We start from the raw sequence: 24,604 nt of genomic DNA, 5'->3' as shown, positions 1-24,604 counted from the left end.
GTTGCTACGTGATCTTGAAATCATCTCCTCCGAACCAATTCTTCTTCACTGTGACAATCAGGCAGCAATGCATATTGCTGCCAACCCCGTCTTCCATGAACGCACAAAGCACATCGAGGTTGACTGTCATTTCGTTCGCAACCAAGTTCAGTCCAAGCTATTACAAACTGTATTTGTTCGCTCCAGTGATCAACTTGCCGATGTGTTCACCAAGCTTCTGCCTTCTGCACAACTTGATCGTCTTCTCTTCAAGCTTGGATCCAGAAGAACTCTCGATCCAGCTTGAGGGGGAGTATTGAAGTATCTATTATTATTGGTGGTAGGGTTGTCTAGTTGTCATTGTACTCATTGTCATCTTACTTTCTTACTTTCGGCTAGGTTCCCTCATCATGTAAAGCTAGGTATTAGTTTAAGTTAGAGATAGTGCTTCAATTATGCTTGCTGAGCTGCCATCTCAATGCTTGCTGAGCTGCCATCTCAGTCCGCACCATTCCTCTACTTTCTGTCTAGTATTCCACTTCTATTTATGGTTGATCTTGTAAACCATTTCATATATGAAATATACTTAAGATTTTCCACACTATACATGCACAGGCCACCTGATAGCTTGTTAGAAGGTCCGACTTCATTTTTTGTCATAACAGCCAGCCACGGAGTAAATTTTATTATGGTAAGCCTGGCATAACCATTAATCAATCTGCTGTGACATGCCTTGTATCATGATCAATTGATTGCTTTCCTTGTAAATACGTACATGAGCAGAATGCTGGAGCTACTTACCAACGACCTCTGCACTTCTCAGGAGCAATGTGGCTCGATGTGGATAGCATGTCATATGAGGTACACTCTCACATCGGAACTTTCTTTGTTTATTAACTATCTTGATCGACAATGATTTGATGAGTATCGCTATTGTCATAATCTCTCTTGGTATCTGTAGGAACTATGGGCTTTAGAAGATCGTATAGGGTATGTCAGTACATTAGAAAATACTCAGAAACACTTCTGCAGCATCTGTCAGGAGGATTTTGTGGAGGATGATGAACTAGGAACATTGGACTGCGGACAGGCTTCCACATTTCTTGCATTAAGCAATGGCTAGGGTATAAAAATGTGTGTCCTATGTGCAAATCTCCTGGTTTAAGTACTACGCTACCCTCATTTTCGCACATTCAAAGTCCGTAAACTAAAGTTTTTATGAAGTTGAAGAAGTATTTGGCGATTTCTCAATTTCACCAGGCTGGTTTAATTTACTTTCATTTTTTTGTCGGGCATAAAAAACAATGAGGAATCTCATGTACATGCTAAAAAAATTTCTCTTTCGTGCAGATTGGAACTTTATGTACAAAATGTATGTCTATGCACAATAACAAGATGAACAGAAACAGAATTTTTTAAATTACCATTCTAAGAAGTACAGTAAATCAAACCTGTACAAAAAATTGAAGTTAGGAAAAACAGGTCTAGCAAAATCATCGGTCGTAGTAGCAGCTTCTTTCTGATATTGGTTTACTGCCACTGCCAAAGGATACGATGTGCAGCTCCTCGTGTTAGTAAACTAGACGCGCATCAACACCTAGCCTCATTCTTAATCAATCCTGTATGACATTGGGGGAACACTAAGTTGAGACATTAGGCTTGTTTTATGATGTTTTCAGTGGATGCTTGTCGATCAAGTCATAAAGTTCGTCTCCAATTCCAAACCCTAGCATCCTAGCCATGTCACTAGTCTTCAATCTAGGTTTTGGAATGTCATGTTGCTTCAACCACGAGTACACAACAAAAACCTTCTGCATGACAAACAGCTCGAGTGCCTCGGGGTTGAAGACAACTCCCATCCTCATGTTCATCTACAAAGATGAGGGATTTCAAAAGTCAGGCCATTGAATAAGCATCACACTCTCCGACTTTTCCACAATGGTTGTAACAAATTACAGAGAACTATTAATAGCGCTCCAAAATATTTGCACTGCCTAGAGCGCTAATAAAAGCTCCCTAGATTATGCTACCTGGTGTGGAACCAACATGGCAGACCAATCCAAGATGACCGGCAGCCAGGGATAAGAGGCATCAAGTCTCAAAAACCAGAGCCTTATGTCAGTGAATTTTTGGACTGCATCTCCCTGCGTCTAAACCATTAATTTTATTTATTTTAAGTTTTATTTATTTATTTATGTTAAATTTTCATCTTGCCCATACCACAACACGAAACTATCATCTTCATGTTCTATAAAATGTATTTTTGGTGAAAATTTTCTTATAATCCATGCCAAAAAATTCGAAAATAAGGATATAAATATAAAAGGTATTTAAATCTAAATAAAGTACTGCAGGAAGAAAAAGAAATTCAATGGAAAAAGAAAAAGAAAAAAATGGGGGAAAAAATGTTACGATCGGTACCTGGAATATGATCCTCCTTGATGAGAGTCGCTATCACAATAGCAATTAGAAACGTTTCTAATCGCTAGTATGCTAGCAATTGTGCTTGTTTAAAGTCGCTAGCTTCATACTGATCCCACTCTTTTCGAATTTTTTCATTTCTTTTATTTCTCTTACCATAACTACAAACTATCATATTCATGTTCTTCAAAATATATTTTCCCATGCTAAATTTATTCTAATTAATATTTATACACTTGAAATTAACGATTTAAAACCTAAATTTAAAGTTACTCTCATATTTTCAACTTTAAAAATCAATAAAAAATAGTTTCAGGACCTAATAAACGGTATCACGTCCAAAGGTCTTCCAATATTTTCCTTAACTTCAACGCAAATATTTTCTAAAGCTAAAAATTTCAAATTTTCACAAAAACTATGATTTATAACCCATAGTTCTCTAATCGATGTTGAGAACTTTTACAATATTCGTTATAAACCAAAGTTAGAGTGATTTTATTCGCACCACATGTTTCCTAAAATTAATTTAGCGTATTTCCAAGATTTTGGACACCTACAAATCTCTTTGGGAGGCCCCACTATTAGTTTTCTTTTTTTTTTCTTTCTATTTTTCAACTTAAAAAAATTAACGAGAAATAGTTCCGGGGCTTAATAAAGGATAAAATCACATCTAATGAACATTTTCGTTAATTCCCGCATAAAATATTTTCTAAAGCTAAAAGTTATGGATTAGTAATTAGTAATTATGATTTACTAATTAATTATATGTAGTTAATAAGTGTTAGGTTGTTAATAAGTGTTAGGTTGTGACATCCCACATCGGCCAGGGAAGTGATTCTTATATGTATATTCCCATCCCTACCTAGCACGAGGCCTTTTGGGAGCTCATTGGCTTCGGGTTCCATGGGAACTCCGAAGTTAAGCGAGAAGGAGGCTTGAGCAATCCCATGATGGGTGACCCACTGGGAAGTTGCTCGTGAGTTCCCAAAAACAAAACTGTGAGGGAATGGTAAGCCCAAAGCGGACAATATTGTGCTACGGTGGTGGAGCGGGCCCGAGAAGTGACCCGCCCCGGGCCGGGATTTGACATAGGTTTAGTGATTTTTCAATATTTATCGGAATCTAAATATTTTTAAATTAAAATGTCTATAAAATTAAGTTTAGATAGTGTACAGATTTTTTTTTTTAAAAGTTACTTTAAAAAAATTAGCCTAAATTAATTTTTTAATAATTCTGAACTAAAATTTAACCTATTTGGAGCAAGAAAATTATTCCTGAATTAAAATTTAAATTGAAGTTTTTATTCGAGAGTTATAGTAGCGTCGACAAATGAGCAAAAATGGAACAAAAAAATTGAAGGAAAAAAAAAAGCACAAATTAATAAAAAAACTCACGGTGTCAGTCACGCACTGTCACCTCCGCTAGGGCTTATACAAGGTTTACAAAAAAAATACACAAACCTTCATTTTCCCTCTCCTCTCTCTCTCTCCCCTCCCCCCCCCCCCCCCTCCATTGCCAAACTGCAAAACCTCGCAGGCCCATCTCCCGCCTTTTGAACATTCTCTCCTAGGGTTTCGACATTCTGCACCAGTCGCTCGGAGTACGAAATTACCAATCGACAAACCAACCATGGTGCTACCGAAGCAGCTGCTCGCCACCATCGAATCAGCCCTGCTGGGCCCGTCGCCGCCAAGCCCGTCTCAGAGAGTGGAGCTCACGCACGCCATTCGCAGCTCTCTATCCTCCTTCCAGTCCCTCCTCTCCTATCCGGTATTTTTGAATTGAAGTTGTACGTTGAGAGTTTCGAATTTGGAATTGTTGATTAGAGTTTATTTCGTTTTCGAGTACTGTTATCTTAATGGTTTCCTGGATTTTACTGTAATTGCTGAATTGTATTGACTACATTTTGTAGCCTCCGAAACCCTCGGACCGGGCACAAGTACAGTCAAAAGAAGTTAGGCGTCCTGACGGACCGCCAATTTCGCTTGATGACCATGATGTTCAGATTGCATGTATACTGCTTCTTCCTTTCGTGAATGGATAGAGTTTGAGCTACATTTTGCATGTTATCTCAATTTGATATGAGTTTTGATGTTATGTTGGAATTGGATCGTAGGCTTTGAAGTTGAGTGATGACCTCCATCTCAATGAGATAGACTGCGTCCGTTTGCTAATATCTGCTAATCAAGAGATAGATTTATGCTGTCTTTTGTTCATAATGATAGTCCATTGTCCTACAGTTTACATGTTGGAAGTATTACATGATTGTCTGGTTGTTTAATTGTATTTTTTATTCCAGTGGGGCATAACGGAAAGAGAACCACTGGAAATTTTGCGCCTTGCAGCGGGGCTCTGGTACACTGAAAGAAGAGATCTATTAACTGTCCTCTATACACTATTTAGGGTATTCACTCTTTTATCACTACTTATCATCCTAAAACTTTTTACTTATTGTTTGGATCATTACTTAAATGTGATTTCATACCACTGCTTTTACAGGCCGTTGTGCTTGATCAGGGGCTTGAAGCTGATCTCGTGTCTGACATTCAGGAATACTTGAAAAATCTTATCAATAATGGGCTAAGACAAAGATTGATAACTCTTGTAAAGGTTTGGAAGCATCTCTCAACTTTTATCTTACTTGTCACAGTGGTCGCGTGTTCTTTTGGTATAAATTTCACGATGATTGGCATTGTTCGATATAGTTTTGAGCATAGTTTTTGTGGGTTTGATTATAGGAACTTAATCGAGAAGAACCAGCTGGCCTGGGTGGGCCTCACCCTGAGCACTATGTTCTAGATTCTAGAGGTGCTCTTGTGGGACGGCATGCTGTGGTATCTAGGGAGAGGCTCATACTTGGACATTGCCTTGTCCTTTCTGTTACGGTTGTGCGGACGAGTAAGCAACACATCTTACGGGTTTTTTTACCACAGTGCTGTTTTTGCGCATACTGAATACTTACAGTGCACTGTTAGATGCATGCAAAGAACTTACTGTTATTTCTTGTGAGTTTGACCTTATTTTGGTGTGTCTTACCTTATTTTGAAACTGTGTTCATTTTTTATTAGCTTTGCCTCCGTAATTAAACACTTACTGTTTGAGTTAATATTTAAACTTTGGGCTGCAAGTGTGTGGAAGCCTAAAAACACTAATTAAAGGAAGACTTGCCTGAAGCCCAGCACCAAGCCCAGAGACAAATTGGCGTCTCTCCATTAATGTACAAGCCATGTGCCTATGATTTAATTGTCAAGTGATGGGAACTAACTCACAATCAGCCAAAAAGCACTTTTCGGTAGCAATACAAGTAAAAAGTTGATGACTTACTACCCTTCAATTGCTTTTAGGCAAGAATAAAGCTACAGAAGTCAGGCTAATCTGCCTATAAAAGGAGGAAGAGGCCCCAGAGGCAAGGACACTCAACCAATCAAACAAATAAACATACAAACTTTGCTCTCAAGCCAAATTTGCATCTAAAAGCTGTAATCAGCCCAGATCTCAATCCTTTTCAAGATCATTCCCCACAAAAGCCATATTTTGTCTAGTTTAGAAGCTCTAATATCACCCCTAGTGGCGTAATATCGATTCCCTTGTGTAAACTTGTTTACCATCCATCCATTCTTAGCATATAAACCTTGTAAACTCAAAAGAGAAATGATTGCAAAAAGTTCAACCTTGCCCAACATGGTGAAATCTTGCTCAATGCTTTTTGTTTGTTTTATAAGTTAATAGATCTACTACTTAATGTATTCTCCAGCATGTATTCAAGTCATATCTATTTGTTTTCCTACTTTAAGATTCTCATTTGTGCCTGGATTTGGTCACCTAAATGAATATGCCTTCATTTAAAACCAATCAATAATCGATAGATGACTTAAGGGGATCTGGACTCCCCTCACTCGAACATACAAGACTATGAACTGAAAGTCCTTGGTCACAAGGTAAGAAAAAGAACTTAATGTGGACTTAACCCATCCACGACAATCCTTTGACAACAAGAAGTCCGAATAACTTTGGGCGCAAGTAATCGACTAAAACACACTTGTTCTACATCTATTATACTGAGGTAGCAGTGGCACGCCTAGCACTTAGTAGTTTTGATTGCGAGCCTCATAGCCTACACCTTAGGCCCTACAAAGGCACCTTTCAAAACTAACTTTATCCACTTATTGTAGTACATCAGCAAGCAAGAGCCCGACTACATATCCAAATTGCCAATCCCTTGGGGAGCTATGCTAAGAGCTGATGAGCCATCTCCGGAGAAATCTTCGCCCGAACACTTACTAAGCACCAAACACGTGTTTTTTTTTTTTAAATTGTGTTCATTTTTTATTTTGAAACTGAGTCTTACCTTATTTTGAAATTGTGTTCATTTTTTATTTTGAATTGGAGAACCATATTGAAACTAAGTCTTACCTTATTTCGAAGCAGGTTCGAGCATCGAACAACTGCAGGTTAATATGTTTCATACTTCCTATAAATTAACCGGTAAAATATAAGGAAAACTAATGAAAAGGACTTGAAAACTTTGAGTTTTAACGATAAGGACAAAACAAAGTGTAAAATGAATAGTACCAAGATTGACTTTTTAGTGTAAAAATGTGGTTTTTCGTCAAAATGAACAGTATCGGGAGCTTTTTGTTGAAGTTCCCTAAAATATATTCGTTCATCTCTCCGTTGCATTAAATTATGAAAAATAAAATAAGAAAGTTACATAAAATTATGAAAAATAAATTGGATACCTCCTCAAATATCCTCAAAATTCACCATGTTATAAAAGGAGTTGTGCATATTAACCATTTCTTCTGCTTGTGGATGAGAAAGATCACCAACAAAGAATTCTTCAGCCGCGCCATTTACCTCTATCACACTGGAACCAGGTTTCTTCTTCATTCCCGCTTCATAGATCATATTTCTGACTCTCTTCGCCTCCAATTCGCAGCCAGCTTCCTTGTACATATTATACGAAAGAACATGAATGCCACAATCAGCTACTCCTCCCATATCTGCAAGCTTCTTCCAAGTTCTGTCACCAACTTCAACATTCCCATGAACTCTACATGCAACCAGTAATGCTCCCCACACGTTGGCATCCCCTCTTCCTAGCCCTCACATCTTGTCCTCTATAAATTTCTCAGCTTCCTCCACCATGCCTGCTCTGGCCAATAGGTCAACAATGCAAGCGTAATATTCAAGCCCAGGTTTAACCCCGTAAAGGGTCTCCATTTGATCAAACAATTCCAGGCCCCTGTCAACCATTTTTGCATGTGTGCAAGCCAAGAGAACGGCAACAAATGTGGTCTCTGTGGGTTGTATCCTATCTAAAACCATTTTATTGAAGAGTTCAAGTGATTTCAATGCATCCCCACTAACTGCAACTCCAGCGATCATAGCGTTCCGCGCTTTAGCATCCTTGTTAAGAGTGCCCTCAAAAACCCGTAATGCTGCTTCCACATATCCGCATTTCGAGTACATATCAACCAGAGCAGCGGCCAATCTCGTGTTCAATTCAAGATTGCACCTTTTAGTATACGAGTGCACCTCACAGTCCTTGTGTGAGCGCATCAAGATGAGTAGAGAGGCAGTCAGAACACTAACAAGAACCGACTCATTAGGTTTTGTGCCTGCTTCTTGCATTTGCCTAAATAAAGAAAGCATCTCCCTGAAGTCATTCACCCGAGAATACGTAGCCATCAGCGCACTCCAAGATATGGTGTATCTCTCCGGCATTTCATCAAACAAAGCTCGGGCATTCTTAACATTCCCTGTCTTCCCATAACCGTCAATCATTGTCCGTCCACACTACCACATCCCTGTTAGGAGTTTTATCAAACACCATCTTTGCAGTTTCCATATCATAGATTACGGCATAAAACTCAGTCAGCGAGCTAATAACAAAAGGGTCGTCACCATTCCCCGAACTGAATCACATGACCATGAACTAATCGACCACTAAGCTTCAAATTCAGTGCGAGAATTGTGCACGCTTTAATCAACGGCGGAAAAGTGTAGTTATTCGGAACAAACCCATAATTCAACGTCTAAATAGTACGAAATGGCGGGAACAGCGAGTGCGACTGAACACATCCTCTGATCATGGTGTTGTACATGAAGATGTTGCGGTGGTTATGGTGGTGCTTGAAAATTGAGCACGCGTAGGATAAAAAGGAATCATCTTTGGAGGTTGCTGCTGCGGAGAGGAGCGGAGCAATGGTTTACAGGTAGACGGCATGCAAGGATGTGGGCGTGGATTTCATGAGCTGGTTTAGGGTTTTGCATTTTTGTGGAAGGGAAACAAGGTCGTTGCTTCTAACGGTTTTCTGAATCATTTGAATTGGCGGGTTACCCTTTGGGCGGTCCCAAGAAGAGTCTGGAGATAAGGGGTGTTTACAATTACAACTTGGTTCAAACTTGGATTTAATAATACGGTGTATTCCTTTTCACTTGTAAGTCAGAAGTTTTAGGTTCAATTCTCGTCAATGGTGAATTTGAACCACATTATTGCTAGCCCACTCTCATCTCCTTAATGTAGATAATATCGTATGTTAAAAAAATATAATAATAATCACTCTTCACTTGTAAGAGAGAGGTTTTAAGTTCGATTCTCGCCAAAAGTGAATTTGAACCACATTGCTAACCCATTGTGAGACTTAGCCCACTCATCTACCCCCTTTAATGTAGGTAATATCGTTTGTTCAAAATAATAATAATAATAATAATAATAATCATGGTCATCATTTGTAAGTAAGAAATCTTAGGTTTGATTTTCTCTAAAGGCAAATTTGAACCACATTATTATGACTACATTGTGAGGCTAAGCTCACATTCTCCCCTTAATGTAGAAATTTCGTTTGTTCAAAAAAAAAAGTCAAAGTATATTTCAAAATTATTTTTTAATTGTTAAAACAAAGAAGTTTTTTAAATCAAATTACATTTTAACCCTTCAAGTTTGGGTTCAATTTCAATCTCATACAACATCTTTAAAACATTTCAATTTCATACATTTAGTTATTATTTCAATTCAATTTCATACAACAATAAGAAAACATGTAAAACGAGGTAGGCTCAGCGCACGAAAATTGCAACATGCAAAACAAGGCAATCTCAACGAACAAAATTGGCATGCAAAACGAGCTGGGCAAGGCACACGAAAAATGAGACAAGCCGGTGCATGCAAAACGAAGCGAATTGATGCACATAAAACGATGCAGCCCCAGGTACATTGTTGCCCGCACAAAGAATGGTGTCAGGGTAGAGCATATATAAGCCACTATCCACACGGGATAAGGTTTAGTTTTAATCTCACGGGTCAACTATTGTTGCCGATACAAAAGAATTGTGTCAAGGGTAAGGCGTTTATATGGGGTATGGTTTAGTTTTAATATCACGTGTCAACCACGGTTCATCGTACGAAACATAGGTGCCAAGGGTAAGGCATTTATAGGGGGTGTGTTTAGTTTTAATTCCAAGGGTCGACCGTTGTTGCCTGCATGAAGCATCTGTGTCAAAATAGGGCATTTATAGATCGTTATCGATAGGGGTATGGTTTCGTTTTAATCTCAAAGGTCAATCATAGTTGGCCAGACAAAGCTTTGTTGCCTAGGGTAGGCATATTATAAGTCACTATCAACCATGATAGGATTCTCACTAAAGTCATAAGTTGTAACAGAGTAACCCCTGTTTAAGGGACAAAAAACATTTCTTCGTTGTGTTGTGGTGAAGGAAAAAAATTCAAGTGCGTTGGGCAGTAAAATGCGCCGAACTCAGGGTGTTATTATTAACACACCTCTAAACACTTGAACTCAGGGTGTTACTATTCACATGCCCCTAAACACTAAACCTCATGGGCCTCCACTGCTTTTACTGCGCCTTGAGCTTTCTAGTGGGCATAAGTTCGGGCTTGGGCGTAAGCTTGGACTGCATCTAAACCATTAATTTTATTTATTTTAAGTTTTTTTTTTTTTTGTTAAATTTTCATCTTGCCCATACCACAACACGAAACTATCATCTTCATGTTCTACAAAATGTATTTTTGGTGAAAATTTTCTTATAACCATGTCAAAAAATTTGAAAATAAGAATATAAATATAAAATGTATTTGAATCTAAATAAAGTAACGCAGGAAGAAAAAGAAATTCAATGGAAAAAGAAAAAGAAAAAGGAGGGGAAAAAAAATGTAACGATCGGTCATTTTTTCCGATCCTCCTTGAAAGGAGTTGCTATCTCACTAGCGATTGTTTTTGAATTTAATCGCTATCATGATAGCAATTACAGTGCAATAAAGTCGCTATATTCATACCGATCGCCCTATTTTCAAAATTTTCCTTTTTAATTTTTAATTTTATTTCTCTTACCATAACTACAAACTATCATATTCATGTTCTTCAAAATATATTTTCCCATGCTAAATCTATTATAATTAATATTTAAACACTTGAAATTAACGATTTAGAACCTAAATTTAAAGATACTTTCATATTTTCAACTTTAAAAATCAATAAAAAATAGTTTCATGACCTAATAGACGGTATCAATTCCAAAGGTCTTCCAATATTTTCCTTAACTCTGACGCAAATATTTCCTAAAGCTAAAAATTTCAAATTTTCACAAAAACTGTGATTTATAACCCATATTTCTTTAATTGATGTTGAGAACTTTTACAATATTCTTTATAAACCAAAGTTAGAGTCATTTTACTCGCATAACATGTTTCCTAAAATTAATTTAGCACATTTCCAAGATTTTGGACACCTACAAATCTCTTTGGGATACCCCACTGTTAGTTTTCATTTTTTTTTCTTCTACTTTTCAACTTTAAAAAATTATGGATAGTTCTCGAGGATCACGTGGATCTTCTCTCGTGTAGTTGATGGTAAAGCCAATTGTGCGTTCAAGAAACTCTTTTGGCGTGGCTAATTACAACAACGTTAGCAGTAAAACTCCATTAGGGTTTGCATAAAAGTCAATCATGAAATTTAACTTTGTTAAGCTAATGCTTAACTCGTTAATGAAATTACCTAATGAAGGTGTGGTAATCCTAGTTGCAGTATGAAATGGAGATAAATCAAGACCTCGAATTACATCATTGTCAATAACTATTTCGAAACGGCCCTCACTTGATGGCATTGGAGGTTCAACTTTGCTAGATGTGTCTGCCAATGACAAACATTTTAGAGCCAGATTTAACCAAGTTTTCATATCCAATATTGTGTCTTCTATATCTTATTAAAGCACCCAAATTTTAAGTGTGATGGTCACACCGCCCTTTTGCGCCACTAGTTTACATGTTAAATATGAGCGGGAACGACAAAAATAGTGTGTTTCCGAGGTGTAGTTACAATACTAATGCGTAAGATGAGATATAAATGGATTCTTGATCATTGGATTAATAGTTTGTCGCATTTTTGTCCCTCATTTGCGCTAAATCATCATATTAATAAATAGATACACGTGTTATAATATGTAGCAGTGCAACAACCACATTGCAAATTTAATCGTCTAAAAGAGTATGTGATTGTTAGCATCAAATAAAAATTACTACAAAAGATGAAGGGACAGAAACATTAACCGGAGAAACCAAATTAAGGAAAGGTCATACCTTCTTCTTCATCATATGAAGAGATGTCAAAATTCCTAGATGGGTTGAAGGCAACTGCCACTGCCGTCTGTCCCTGCTGCCTGTTTAACTGTGAAATGGCCAAAGAGGCCATGGAATCAGAGATTGGTTTGAGGGGAACCCATGGAATAGGAGAGGCTATTATGGTCTGTCTCGAAGAACAACTGGGAAGCAGAGTTTGGAAGAATGCAGTCATTGCTGCAGACTGCAGTATGCGAACTGATATGGTCTCAGACGGTTAATGCAGTTTCTTGTGGCCTTATGTTTTGAGTGCTCATATCCCCTTGTGGGTTTTTTATTCCATGAATCACAGATCTATTTCAAGTTTGCCCACTATCTATGCATTTCTTGGGTTGGGCCAATTTAAAGTTCATTATGCAGGGTGGTTGGTGTTTTTGAGCCCCATAATGGGAAGACAATTTTTATGTGTCTAAATCACGGAATAATATATTATATGTTATTATATAAGTGAAAGAATTTTTTTATTTTTTTTCAAGTGTCCCTCCACTTGGATAACGACATATAATGTATGTGTCCACGTTCCGAGACACACTTAAAAATCTTTCTATAATGAGGAGCTAATAATGTGGACCATTCTTTTAGTATAAACCGACATTCAAAGTTTAATTTAACTGTTGCAGGAGTTGTGAGATGCATACTTGTGATTTGCCTACTTTCATTTTTAGCTTATACCAACTTCAAAGTCGCTTGATACAAAATAAAATTAAAAATAGAAATCTTAAAAGCCTACTGGCTTGTTTGAAAGTGTTTTTAAAATGACTAAAAGTGTTTATGGTGAAAATATTTTTAGAATCAATTCTTAATAAAAATGCAAGTGAGTCCTGAAAAAAAAAAAAAAAAAAAAAAACACTTGAAGTGTTTGACTGGTGCTTCTTGCATGAAGCACTTAAAATGTTTTTGAAACCCCAAAACATTTTACTTATAAATACTTTTAGTTATTTTAAAACGCTTCTAAATGAGCTCATACATGTTTTTAAGTTTCCCAATTACGACATGACGTTCTTGTGTACAAACTACAGCCTGCCACCACTATTAAAAGTGCCAACCACATGGAATGATGCATATTGTCAATCCATCCACATGAAAATAAGAATTGAGATATTGCTTTTTAGTTTGGTTTGGCCAACAGAAAATATAATTCAATTTCGTGTTATGAACATCCTTAGAACTTTATAGTTGGCATGTCACGTGTATATTAATTTTGGCATGTCAACATAAGGTTGACGATTTCAAAGGAAAACGTGTGTCGTGATGATGCAGTGTGCTTGCAACACCTCACACTCATACACTTTATATTATTATGCATGCCATTTACACAAAATCGCCCAAAACTATATTATATGCACAAAAATTATTCAAAACAACTGTTCAAATTATTTCATAATATTCAACTTTTGCTCCTAAGTAATCATCACGCAGTGATCCAGTGATTTGTGATGAATTGTAGGTCGTATTACATACGACAGGTCTTGTTTTTGACTCACGATGCTCGTTAATCAAACGATTGTGGTCAACGGTAGGCTAAAATGCCTCTGTAAGTCTTATTGACAGCCGAAAAAGTGGACTGCCATGATGAAGTCTTTGTGAGTCTTCTAGTTGCCCAAAAAGTGAACTGTCATGATAAAGTCTCTGTAAGTTTTCTCGGCCACCGAAAAAGTGAATTGTTGTGGCAAATCCTCCAACTCGTCTCCTTTTTAAGAAATTTTGTTTTGCTACTAAATTTCTCTTAATGATAATAATCATAAGTTAACACACACACATGATTTAGATCAGATGGTGTACTAGTGTAAATGCAAGTTAAATCAATTAGTCATAATACTGAATAAGACGCTTTACACTCAAGTTTAGTTATTTTCTTTTTCCGTAAATCAAAGTAAGATATGATATCGGCTTGGAATAAAAAAGACAGAGATTTCATCTTAAAGTTGCTAACGTCCAAATGATCTTATTGATAAGATTTTGGCTGTCACCCAATTCGACCACTATGGACTCGACCACAAAAAGAAATGGCCCCAATTCAACTCTATATATATATATATATATATATATATATATATATATATATTCACCACCACACAATTCATACGTCTTGAATGTTAATTCAAATTATCTCTAAATTCTGCGGTCGGAAGTGACGGAGCACATAATTTGTTTGTTTGAAAAAATTGAGAGAGAAATATGAGCACATGATGTTTATGAGATGCGCCAGTAAGATGAATAATTAGGAGTTGTAAAATTTAAAAAGAGTTGTTCATTTATTCTGTCATGGGCTCTGAACCGCGAGATCCGAAAAAATATTGATTCCTTGAATGTTTGCGTAGTATTTGTTTCATTCTTGTTCTTAATTTTACAAACACATCAAACATTTATTTTTACCAATATATATATATATATATCACTCCAATCACGTTTTCGAGTTAATATTTGGTTAATTTACGGCTCTAATTTTTTTGAACACGTCAAATATAATTATCATGTGTTTGTGATGGTCCACATTCAAGTTTAATAGCAATTATACCCTCTTCATTTGCTATAAAGAACCATTATATTCAATAATTTCTAATAATACATAGGAAGATTCAGACTTTGAACAACTTGACTAACTACTTAAGAGAGTGTATTCAACCAAGAATCTGATAGAGTTTAATGTAATTATTGACTTCCATGAATTTCATGGATTTTAATTGATTCACATAGAAGCCGGTGCATTGTAAAAATATTTGATATGAATTCCTTTGTGAAGTTCAATAGATTTTTATGAAGTTTAATAGACTCATTGAGCTATTTTTTTTTTTTTCCGAATAAGAGTAAAATCTTTATTGAACTTATTGGAATGCAAGCCACACATTCAATTCTTGCACGTATTATATGGTCGGCTAAACTTTTGCCTCTCAAATTATTCATTTTTTTTTTACTTTTCTTTTGAGCTCTAACTATCCAAACCAAGCAAAGAAAAACACAATATACCTTGAGACTTTGTCATCTGTGTCACATCCTGACCCGAGCCCCCACCACATCCCGAGCTCGACTCCATCGTAGCACGATATTGTTCGCTTTGGGCCCCGACCACCCAGAAACAAAACTGTGAGGGCGTGGTCGGGGCTCAAAGCGGACAATATTGTGCTACGGTGGAGTCGAACTCAGAATATGGTGGGAGCTCGGGTCTAGATGTGACAACCTGGGTCTGCCAAAAATTTAGAATTATGTTGATATTGTTGCTTCATCCATCTCAGCCGACTCGTATATTGACTATAATTTTTGTTGCACCCAAATTTTTCATTAAGAACAGAAAATATCCTCGTTTCTACTAATTGCTTGTTAAACGAACCATTAGCATCACACCATCCTCACTTGGCAGCATCAACCATTAGTTCTAACAAACTTTTGCTTTCTATGGAGGACCATTGGTTATACTGTTTGCCCCTTCCTTGAGGTAAATCTCCCATTTCGAAATTAGACGAAGCTAGCACTGACATTAATTTTTAAGCAAACACACATTAATCCAAAAGGGTTATGAATCATTGTTAAAATTTGACAAGCTAGATGAAAAATCATGTAAAACCTGGATTCCAAGACATGATTGATAAAATTGTTGAGTCCTTGTTTTGCAAGTTATAAAATCGCAGAAATAAAAAGAAAAATTATGTAATCAAAATTTTCATACTCATAATGAATCATTGAGAAAAACACATAGCATATTGTGTGTATTACCGAGAGAAAGGATTTTGAAGAAGTTGTTAGTATTCTGTGGTCGGGTTTGAAGGAGAAATCAAGTTGAAATATGGAGGAGGGTGCCTGATTTGTGAGAGCCTTTGATATTTACACCTCACGCTTTATAATACATCAAAATCAATAAATTTATTGAATCCAATAAATTTCATGACTTTTAAAATACTCACAGATTTGGAAAGTCAATCTAAGAATATGGATTGAATATCACCAGACTTTGAATGACTTTTTATAAATATAAATTGAATACAACCTGCATCTGACTGATTCAATTAAAATCTTAATTGAATACCCCTGAATTTTCAAACTCCTTTAAAATCTCACATAATCCTAATTGAATACAATCCTCTTAGTATTATAGGGAAAATTATTTTTACTGTAAAAACAATATCGAAGGATGAGAAATTGAACTCGAAACCTTAGCTCAATGATAAATATTCCTAACAACTGAGCTACAAATTCCTGCTTCGTACAAAATTTCTTGAACTTCAATAAGGCAAACACACGTCACGCTCCACTAATTTGATCAAATTTTCATTACCTTTGTCCAATTTCTTCTTCTCTAATCAATATATCAGGACTGCTGTTTTATCAGAAACATTGGCCACCTACTGAAGCAGTAATTAATTAGATATTTTGAGCCACAATAAATAGAAGATTCTCAGTATGTTAGGAACACTGCCGATATATCAAGTATCATAATATTTTTTTCAAGTTTCTAACTAATTATATTATTACACTTGATGTACAAGATCGTGTTTTCACATATTGAATTTTTTTTCCAATAAATCATACATTTACCAAAACACACACATTATAATTGGTATATTAAGAAAAGGAAAAAAAAAATTCTTAAAGTAAAGCAGATCCTTTGATTTTTTTTTGTTTTTGTCAAAAGAGAGGGTGGTTGTGAGTCTTGTCACTTATAAAACAAGATTTGCTTTTAAATGATAGTGTTTATGTCTTTGAAAACCTGAGTAATTAATTTTGTTATTTTACGAAATTTTTTTATTGAGATCAAAGTATAGATGGTACATTACATGTCATTATATAATTGAAAACCTCAGTAATTAATTTTGATAGTGTTTTTTTTTTTTTTTTTTGTCAAAAAGAGGGTGGTTGTGAGTCTTGTCACTTATAAAACAAGATTTGCTTTTAAATGATAGTGTTTATGTCCAATTTTACATTTGAAAACCTGAGTAATTAATTTTGTTATTTTACAAGAAAATTTTTATTGAACTTAGAGTATAGACGGTACATTATATGTCATTATACAATTGAAAAAATATATATATTTTTACAAATATCTCTTTAATTATATAATGATATGTGACGTACCACACTTATTCGCAATGTTTAAATATTTCAAATACACTGTTATTCGCAACATTTTATTCCCAAAAACAATGCAAACAAAAGTAATTCTAAAAAATATTCTTTCTACATAAAATAATTAAAATCTAAATGAGAAACAGAGAAAAATATAAAAGGGGCATTTTCGTCATGATAAAAACGCCGACAGAGTTCATTTTTGCGAGTCAGTGCCCGTTACTGTCCGTGGAAATCGAAAGGACCACGAGAACACAGCTTGAAAGAAAAACAGTAGTAAATTATCATATATATATATACACACATATCTCTCTCACACTTTCTCTCTCTCTCTCTCGTTGAGCAAACGGATATAAGCAAATGGACGCGGCTTTCCTCTGATAATTTCCGAAACGTTTCCTCTATCCTTCTGGAAAATTTCTTCGTCTGCAATCTAAAAACTCAAAAACCCAATTCAAAATGCCTGGTTTTAGATCGAACCCACCAAAAAGGTTGCTCCTTTTTCTCAGTTTTTGCCTCCTCGTTGCTTTCACTTCAGCAAGCTCTCGCATTTCCCACACAGGTACAGTGGGGTTTCTGAAACAGTTTTTTTTTTTTTTTTTTCTTCTTTTGTTCTTTGAGGAAATGGGATTTTGAATCTTGAATTTGGGGTTACTCTTGTGATTGTTTCAGGTGGTGGGAGAGGGGATGATGATGCTGGTGGGTCGGTAGTATGGGAAACAAGGAGGTCGCTTGCAAGCGGAACTGCCCAGAACTCGTCTCTGCTGTTGGCTGAGGAGAGGACGCGCAGGAGGGACCCACTTGATAGTTTTAATAAATATAATGGTGGGTGGAATATCAGCAATGAGCATTACTGGGCTGTGAGTTCTCTCAACTCTTTTGATTAAGTTTTATAATTTGGCTGTTTTTTTGTTATTTTTGTGATTTGGGTTTTTCTGAATTTATGAGCTATGGTATAATTCTGTTGTTTTTGGGGGTGTTTTGCTGCTGTGATGGATGATTTAATTATACTAAATGTTCCTTAAGAACCTAATTGGATGAAGACTTGGACTTTCCAAGCAAATGCCATTCTATATCTGCTGGGGTATGAATTTTTCCTCAGCTGAAAGTCCTTGGAGGGCCGGAGGCACCCGAGCTCATGTTCCTCGCACTTAGAATCAAACGATGAACCATACCCCTCTCTGCACCCCAACTATGAATTGTAGCATATTTTTTCTGCAGATTAATGCAATCACAACATTATTTTTTGATTTTTAACTTACATTGTGGCTTTGTTTAAAACTAATTTGGTATCTAATTGTCTTTCCATTGATTTTTATGCTTACAAAGAAAGACCATGTCTTTATACTTAAAAGATGCAGGTCTTGAACTCTGTCATTATATTGTTCATGAATAAATTATTTTTGTGCGGTATCCTGTCTTTATGCAGGCCTTGAATGCTTCCAAGAATGTTATCCATTGACTAATTATGATATCATATCTTTTCGTTGATTCTCAAATCCTTTTTTACCTTTTTCTTTTGGACTTTGTTTGGAGATTGGAATGTATATTTAATATGTATCTGAACGGTATGCTAACATTGGTTATTAATTTTTTATGCAGTCTGTTGGTTTCACTGCGGTTCCCTTCTTTGCCATTGCTGCTGTCTGGTTTGTGATTTTTGGGCTGAGCTTGTCCCTTATCTGTCTCTGTTACTGCTGTTGTCCACGGGAGCCTTATGGTTATTCTAGAACATGCTATGCTCTCTCCCTCATCCTACTTATTTTGTTCACCCTTGCGGCAATGCAAGTCTCTCTCCCTCCCTCTCTCCACAGTTCATAGTAACTATATTTGACACCAATGGACAAGTACTATATTTTTTTTTGTGAACTGATGACATCCTTTAATTTTTATCTTGGTCCATAGTGTTGGATGCATTGTTCTGTACACTGGTCAGGGAAAGTTCCACAGCAGCACAACAAAGACGTTGGATTATGTTGTGAGTCAAGCTGATAAGACTGTTGAAAGCCTCAGGAATTTGTCAGGTTATCTTGGTGCAGCTAAGCGGATTGGGGTTGACTCTGTATTTCTGCCTTCCGACGTTCAGAGTAACATTGACAATATTATGACAAAGCTCGACTCTGCTTCCAGTACACTTGATGATAAAAGTGAAAAGAATTCTAAGAGTATACAAGATGTCTTGGATAGCGTGTAAGTATGTTCTAAAAGCTCTGGAACTTGTGCTCACAATGCTGTGTGTAATATTTGTCTCTCGCTATATATTGCAGGGGACTGGCTCTCATTATTGTTGCTGCTGTTATGCTCTTTTTGGCCTTCCTTGGATTTGGTTAGTCTTTTCACTTTCCTTTGATTAGAGGCACAGATTTTGAAGATTTGACTATTATTCTTATATTTTTCTTCTTTTTACTACTTGCAGTGTTTTCCATTTTCGGGTGGCAAGCCTTGTATACTTGTAAGTGAAAGCTGTTTCCTTTTTATTTTAACATCTTCGAATTTTGGAAGCATTTGTATCCTAGTCCTCAAACATTTGTTCACATCCACTTACCTCTTTTATGCAGTTTGGTGATTGTTGGGTGGGTTCTTGTTGCGGGTACATTCATATTATGCGGTGTATTTCTCCTTCTCCATAAGTAAGTACTATTTGGCTATGATCACATCATATTACTTTCTAAGTCGCACCTATGTTCGTGTCATTGGGTCTAGCTGATGACTGTTCTGTTCTGTTGTTTTCTAATCTGTCTTCTGTTCCTCTAACTTCTCGTCCTATGTATATAGTGTGGTTGCAGATTCATGTGTTTCCATGGATGAGTGGGTCCAGAATCCCACATCTCACACTGCATTGGATGATATCCTCCCATGTGTGGACAATGCTACTGCCCAACAGACTGCGATACAGGCCAAGGATGTAACCCACCAACTTGTTACTGTGGTTAATCGTGTCGTCAACAATGTCTCAAACGTTAATTATCCACCTATTGCCGGACCTGTATATTTTAATCAGTCTGGCCCACGACTACCTGTTCTTTGCAACCCTTTCAATTCTGACCTCTCGGATCGACAGTGTGCCCCTGGTGAGGTGGAACTGAAAAATGCCACCCAGGTAATATAAATGAAGCATCGAAGTTGATATAAACATTTCCTACATCTTTCTGTTAGTTCAGTAAAAACTACTAAGATTCGCATTTTTTGTTTCAAGCAGGTATGGAAGCGTTATGTCTGCGAGGCTTCTGCAACTGGTATCTGTAGGACAGTTGGCCGGTTGAATCCAATCATCTATAGCCAAATGGAAGCTGCAAGAAACGTGAGTTATGGTCTGTATCGTTACGGTCCATTCCTGGTTGATCTGCAAGACTGCACATTTGTTAGGGTTACGTTCACCGACATAAGTAAAAACAATTGTCCTAGTCTGCGAAAACATAGTGAGTGGATCTACATTGGCTTAGTAATGGTATCTGCAGCCGTGATGTTGTCACTGATCTTCTGGGTGATCTATGCAAGGGAGCGAAGGCATCGAGTGTACACTAAAAAGTTTGCATCTGCTAAAGCCGCCGAGGAATTCGAAGACAAGGGTGCTTAAAGGTTTCCATGTATAAGTGGGCATCGAACTTGGGTAAAAATATGTTTTCGTCCATGTACATTCGAGTGATTTTACCTTCGGAGTTCTTTTGTACATTGTGGTTTGGTTTTATTACTATGCAGTACTCATTTGTGCTTCCTCAGAAACTCCATTAGACAAAGCAGTAATATTTCGGAGCTGTCATTCTATTACACTAGTTCTATTACATTTTAGAAGTCCAGATAAACAATGCCCTTTACAATCTAACTGCCGCGAACCAAATATACTAGCCTCTTTGCATGCGCGTTTTTTTGTCAGCACCACACGTTCTTATATATACTCTCATTGACCATGGTCAAATTAAAACCAAACAAAATCCTAAATATCCGTGCAATTAAACTCTTTTTGTGGAGAGTGCAGATAATTCAACACATATCATCAAACAAAAGTCTCTCTCTCTCTCTCTCTCTCTCTCTCTCTCTCCATGTTGCGGTTAAACTCAGTAAGTAGTGGGAGTAGTGGAGGGTGGAGTACAAAAAAGCAGTTGAAATCTTAGGATCGTTGAAGGGATCTTATCCAAGTAGAACTGTAAAAAAAAAAAAAGCATCTTCAATATTTGCTATCTGGGTTCCTTCAAATTCACTTCAACTGATCAGTTGTATTTTCTCCATCCATTTCTCTGAGTGGTAAAAAATGTTATGCTTCACATCAAAAACGTTGCTTCTTTTTCTCTCCCTTTCCTTCTTCATTTCTTTCGGTTTCGGAAACTGTGACACTTTGCAAACAACAGGTGCTGTATCGCAGCTGCTTTAGTCTCTTTTCGTTGCCGAAAATGCTTCCTTTTGTGTTATATTTTGATCTTTAATGTGTTTGTTTACGGTTTGTGCTCGTGTTGGCATTGTAGGGGAGGGTGGTGATCAGAGAGAGCATGGTGGGGTGGTGGTGACTTGGGGCACAAGAAGGTCTCTAGCAGAAGAAAAAACTCCCCGAAACGCACCTCTGACAATATTGTCTAGGGAGAGGACACGCCGGAAAGACCCTCGTGACGGATTTAAGAGATACACAGGTGGCTGGAACATAAGCAATGAGCATTACTGGGCTGTGAGTTTTCTTTGTACTTCTTATTATTTCGGTTTCTATGAAAACTTATGAATGACTATTCATATGTACTTGTTTGGGACATTGTGTTGATCATGTTGCGTAATGAATATTTTTGCAAATTGATTACGAATTTATGATGCAGTCTGTTAACTATACCGCGACGCCCTTCCTTGTCATTGCTGTCGTATGGTTCAAGATATTCGCGATAAGCTTGTGCCTAACCTGTATCTGCAACTTCTGTCGCCCTAAAGAGCCTTACGGTTATTCTAGAAGAGCTTATGCTCTCTCTCCCATCTTCCTCGTTTTCTTCACCCTTGCCGCAATGTATGTCTCTCTCCTTACGCGTGAGCGCACACACATCTAACGTGCACGGACAATTTTTGCCTGTGATTTGTATGAACTGATGATTTTGTTTACCGTTTGCACCGTCTATTCCAGCGTTGGATTCATTGTTCTGTTCTCCGGTCAAGGAAAGTTCCAGGGAAGTTCAACCGATGCGCTGAACCATGTTGTTAGTCAGGCAAATACAAATGCTGCAAAGCTCAGGAATGTGTCATATAATCTCAGTGCAGCTAAGCGGATTGGAGTTGATGCTGTGTTTCTGCCAGCAGATGTCCAGAAGAAAATTGACAATATCTTAACAAAAATTGACGCTTCTGCAGCTACACTTTCTGATAGAACAAAAAAGAATTTAAAGACTATAAAAGATAGCTTGAATACCATGTAAATAGATATATATTCTACAAGCTCTTGAAATTAATCGGACAATTGTTTGGATTATATAACATATGTATTTGCTACAATGTTTTGCAGGAGGATCCTTCTCATTAACCTTGTTGCAGCTATGATCTTTCTGGCCCTGCTTGGAATTTGTAAGTCTTTTATTTTCTTTCAATTTAGGAGGAATTAATTTCGAGAACTCGAGTATTAATTGGCATTTAATCACGTTGTACTACTTGTTGCAGTATTTTCGATCCTAGGGAAGCAAGTTGGTGTACACATGTAAGTGATAAAAACCATGAAATCTTTGCTCTTTATTTGCTTGCTTGACAAGAAAGTCCTCAAACATTTCATTTGTGTGCAGCTTGGTGATTGTCGGGTGGATTCTTGTCACGTTAGCGTTCATATTGTGCGGTGCATTTGTTGTCCTCCACAAGTACAGTTTGTCACTGCTTTTGTAGGAAGCATTTCTAGTTTAGAAGTTAATTTTCAGCTTGTCCTCCATGTGACTTCTTTTCCTATGTTGCATAGTGCGGTTGGAGATGCATGCGTCGCCATGGATGAATGGGTTCAGAACCCTGAACCTCATACTGCATTTGACGATATACTCCCATGTGTGGACAATGCTACTGCCCAGGAGGCTGCGTTGCGCACCAAGGATGCAACCTTCCAGCTTGTTACTGTGGTTAACCATGTCATAACCAATGCTTCGAATGTCGATAATCAGTCAGATAGATCAGTACCTCTTCTTTGCAACCCTTTCCATTCAAATCTCGTCGACCGACATTGTATCTCCGGTGAAGTGCCACTGCAAAATGCCACGCAGGTAACACAAATTATATAAGTATCTAAAATTGAAGCCTGCATCTTCTACTCCTAAGTGTTTTCACTGCAAGCGCATCTATAGAAGCATGTCAAATTTTTAATAAAACTTTTTAAGTGCTTGCTTAAAAATACACTTGCAAGTGCATATGTTAGAAACTACTTTCATGTGCTGTTCAAATCCAGAAGCACTAGATTAAAGTTCTTTTGATCATTCATAAGAACTTTTAACCATTTAAAAGGACTTCCAAACAAGACTAGCTCTTCAGACAATGTTTGGCAAAAAAGAGTTGAAATGTTCTAGGGTTGTAAAAGAACTTGGAAGTGTTGTTTGAACATACCTTAGGAAGCACTTCCAAGTGCATTCTGAAAAAGAACTTGCTTCTCCTAAAAGTGCTTTCTTGAAAAATTTGTGCTATCTGCATATACCCTAAGACCGGCATTTTTTTTCTGAGCAGGTGTGGAAGAAATATGTGTGTGAGGTTTCAAAGGCTGGTACTTGTACAAAACCGGGCAGCTGGCTGACTCCCACATTGTACGGACAAATGGAAACTACAGCAAATCTGAGCTACGTACTCTACGGTTACGATAAATTCTTGACGAATCTGCAATCCTGCAGATCTGTTAGGGATGCATTCAGAGACATAAGCAGTGGGAAGTGTCATGGTTTGGAAAAACACAGCAGCTGGATTTACATTGGTTTGGCAATGATGTCTGCAGCTCTGGTGCTTTCAATGATCTTCTGGGTTATCTACGCGAGGGAACGAAGGCGTCGTCTTTATATCGAAAACTGCTTTCTGGAGAGAGCCATATAGGGAATTCCAAGACAAGGAGGGTGTTTATTTTAAAGATTTTCGTATGTAATAAAGCATCTAATTAGTTTTCTAAATCTGTTTTATCTTCGTTTTTGCAAGTAGATTTGAGTGATTTTATCTTAAGTTCTGTTTTTTGTAATTATCTTAAGATTTGATTATTGTATCATGCAGTAGTCATTTTTAGAAGAGAAATGGGATATGTGAACTTATAATCTAAAGGTGATGGATTAAAAGCTAAAAGAACTTTTTAGGTTCAAATATGCACTTATGAAAATGATTTTTGCATATCATCCTCTGGCAATTCTTTCTTTGTTTGTGTCCCTCGAATTTTTCTTTAATCTATTTAATTCAACGGCTAGAAAAAGACATAAAATGCAAGAGAAGAAAGCGGAAGTGCATAAATCATTTTCTATGTAATATATGGTCTCCATCTTATTACCATCAAAGTTTTCATATTAATTGCTGCGGCACAATGCATATATTTTTTTTTTTTAACAA

General features: G+C 36.9%; 2 protein-coding genes and 2 pseudogenes across 2 annotated transcripts; 2 read left to right on the top strand and 2 right to left on the bottom strand.

Annotated features, from left to right (window-relative positions):
- Nucleotides 1–1,603: 1,603 nt before the first annotated feature.
- Nucleotides 1,604–12,209, bottom strand: LOC103953959 (annotated as a pseudogene).
- On the bottom strand, nucleotides 6,956–8,764 carry LOC103953957 (annotated as a pseudogene).
- Nucleotides 12,210–17,405: 5,196 nt separating the features above from the next.
- Nucleotides 17,406–20,860, top strand: LOC103953842. The gene is made up of 9 exons (XM_048567400.1): nucleotides 17,406–17,654; nucleotides 17,765–17,952; nucleotides 18,695–18,876; nucleotides 18,998–19,282; nucleotides 19,360–19,418; nucleotides 19,509–19,548; nucleotides 19,651–19,722; nucleotides 19,868–20,192; nucleotides 20,292–20,860. The coding sequence occupies exons 1-9, from the start codon at nucleotides 17,552–17,554 to the stop codon at nucleotides 20,667–20,669; spliced, it is 1,632 nt and encodes a 543-aa protein (XP_048423357.1). The 5' UTR covers nucleotides 17,406–17,551; the 3' UTR covers nucleotides 20,670–20,860.
- A 102-nt stretch (nucleotides 20,861–20,962) lies between these two features.
- Nucleotides 20,963–24,296, top strand: LOC103953961. Its single transcript, XM_009365768.3, has 8 exons — nucleotides 20,963–21,749; nucleotides 21,892–22,073; nucleotides 22,188–22,472; nucleotides 22,563–22,621; nucleotides 22,715–22,751; nucleotides 22,834–22,905; nucleotides 23,001–23,295; nucleotides 23,750–24,296. The coding sequence occupies exons 1-8, from the start codon at nucleotides 21,513–21,515 to the stop codon at nucleotides 24,104–24,106; spliced, it is 1,524 nt and encodes a 507-aa protein (XP_009364043.2). The 5' UTR covers nucleotides 20,963–21,512; the 3' UTR covers nucleotides 24,107–24,296.
- The last annotated feature ends 308 nt before the right edge of the window (nucleotides 24,297–24,604 follow it).

The sequence above is a fragment of a genome, unplaced genomic scaffold (assembly GCF_019419815.1).
Source record: "Pyrus x bretschneideri cultivar Hongxiangsu unplaced genomic scaffold, Pyrus_bretschneideri_v1 Contig44, whole genome shotgun sequence".
NCBI lineage: Eukaryota > Viridiplantae > Streptophyta > Magnoliopsida > Rosales > Rosaceae > Pyrus > Pyrus x bretschneideri.
Note: the sequence above shows the minus strand (reverse complement) of the source record. Positions and strands in the feature narration are given on the sequence as shown.

Bases quoted from the DNA above. Each gene is read 5' to 3' on its own strand.
- LOC103953842 (XM_048567400.1), top strand. From the start codon at position 17,552: ATGCCTGGTTTTAGATCGAACCCACCAAAAAGGTTGCTCCTTTTTCTC. The intron at 19,419-19,508 runs GTTAGTCTTTTC...TACTACTTGCAG, and splicing joins TTTGGCCTTCCTTGGATTTG to TGTTTTCCATTTTCGGGTGG. The intron at 19,723-19,867 runs GTAAGTACTATT...CTATGTATATAG, and splicing joins GTATTTCTCCTTCTCCATAA to TGTGGTTGCAGATTCATGTG.
- LOC103953961 (XM_009365768.3), top strand. From the start codon at position 21,513: ATGTGTTTGTTTACGGTTTGTGCTCGTGTTGGCATTGTAGGGGAGGGT. The intron at 21,750-21,891 runs GTGAGTTTTCTT...TTTATGATGCAG, and splicing joins GCAATGAGCATTACTGGGCT to TCTGTTAACTATACCGCGAC. The intron at 23,296-23,749 runs GTAACACAAATT...TTTTCTGAGCAG, and splicing joins CACTGCAAAATGCCACGCAG to GTGTGGAAGAAATATGTGTG.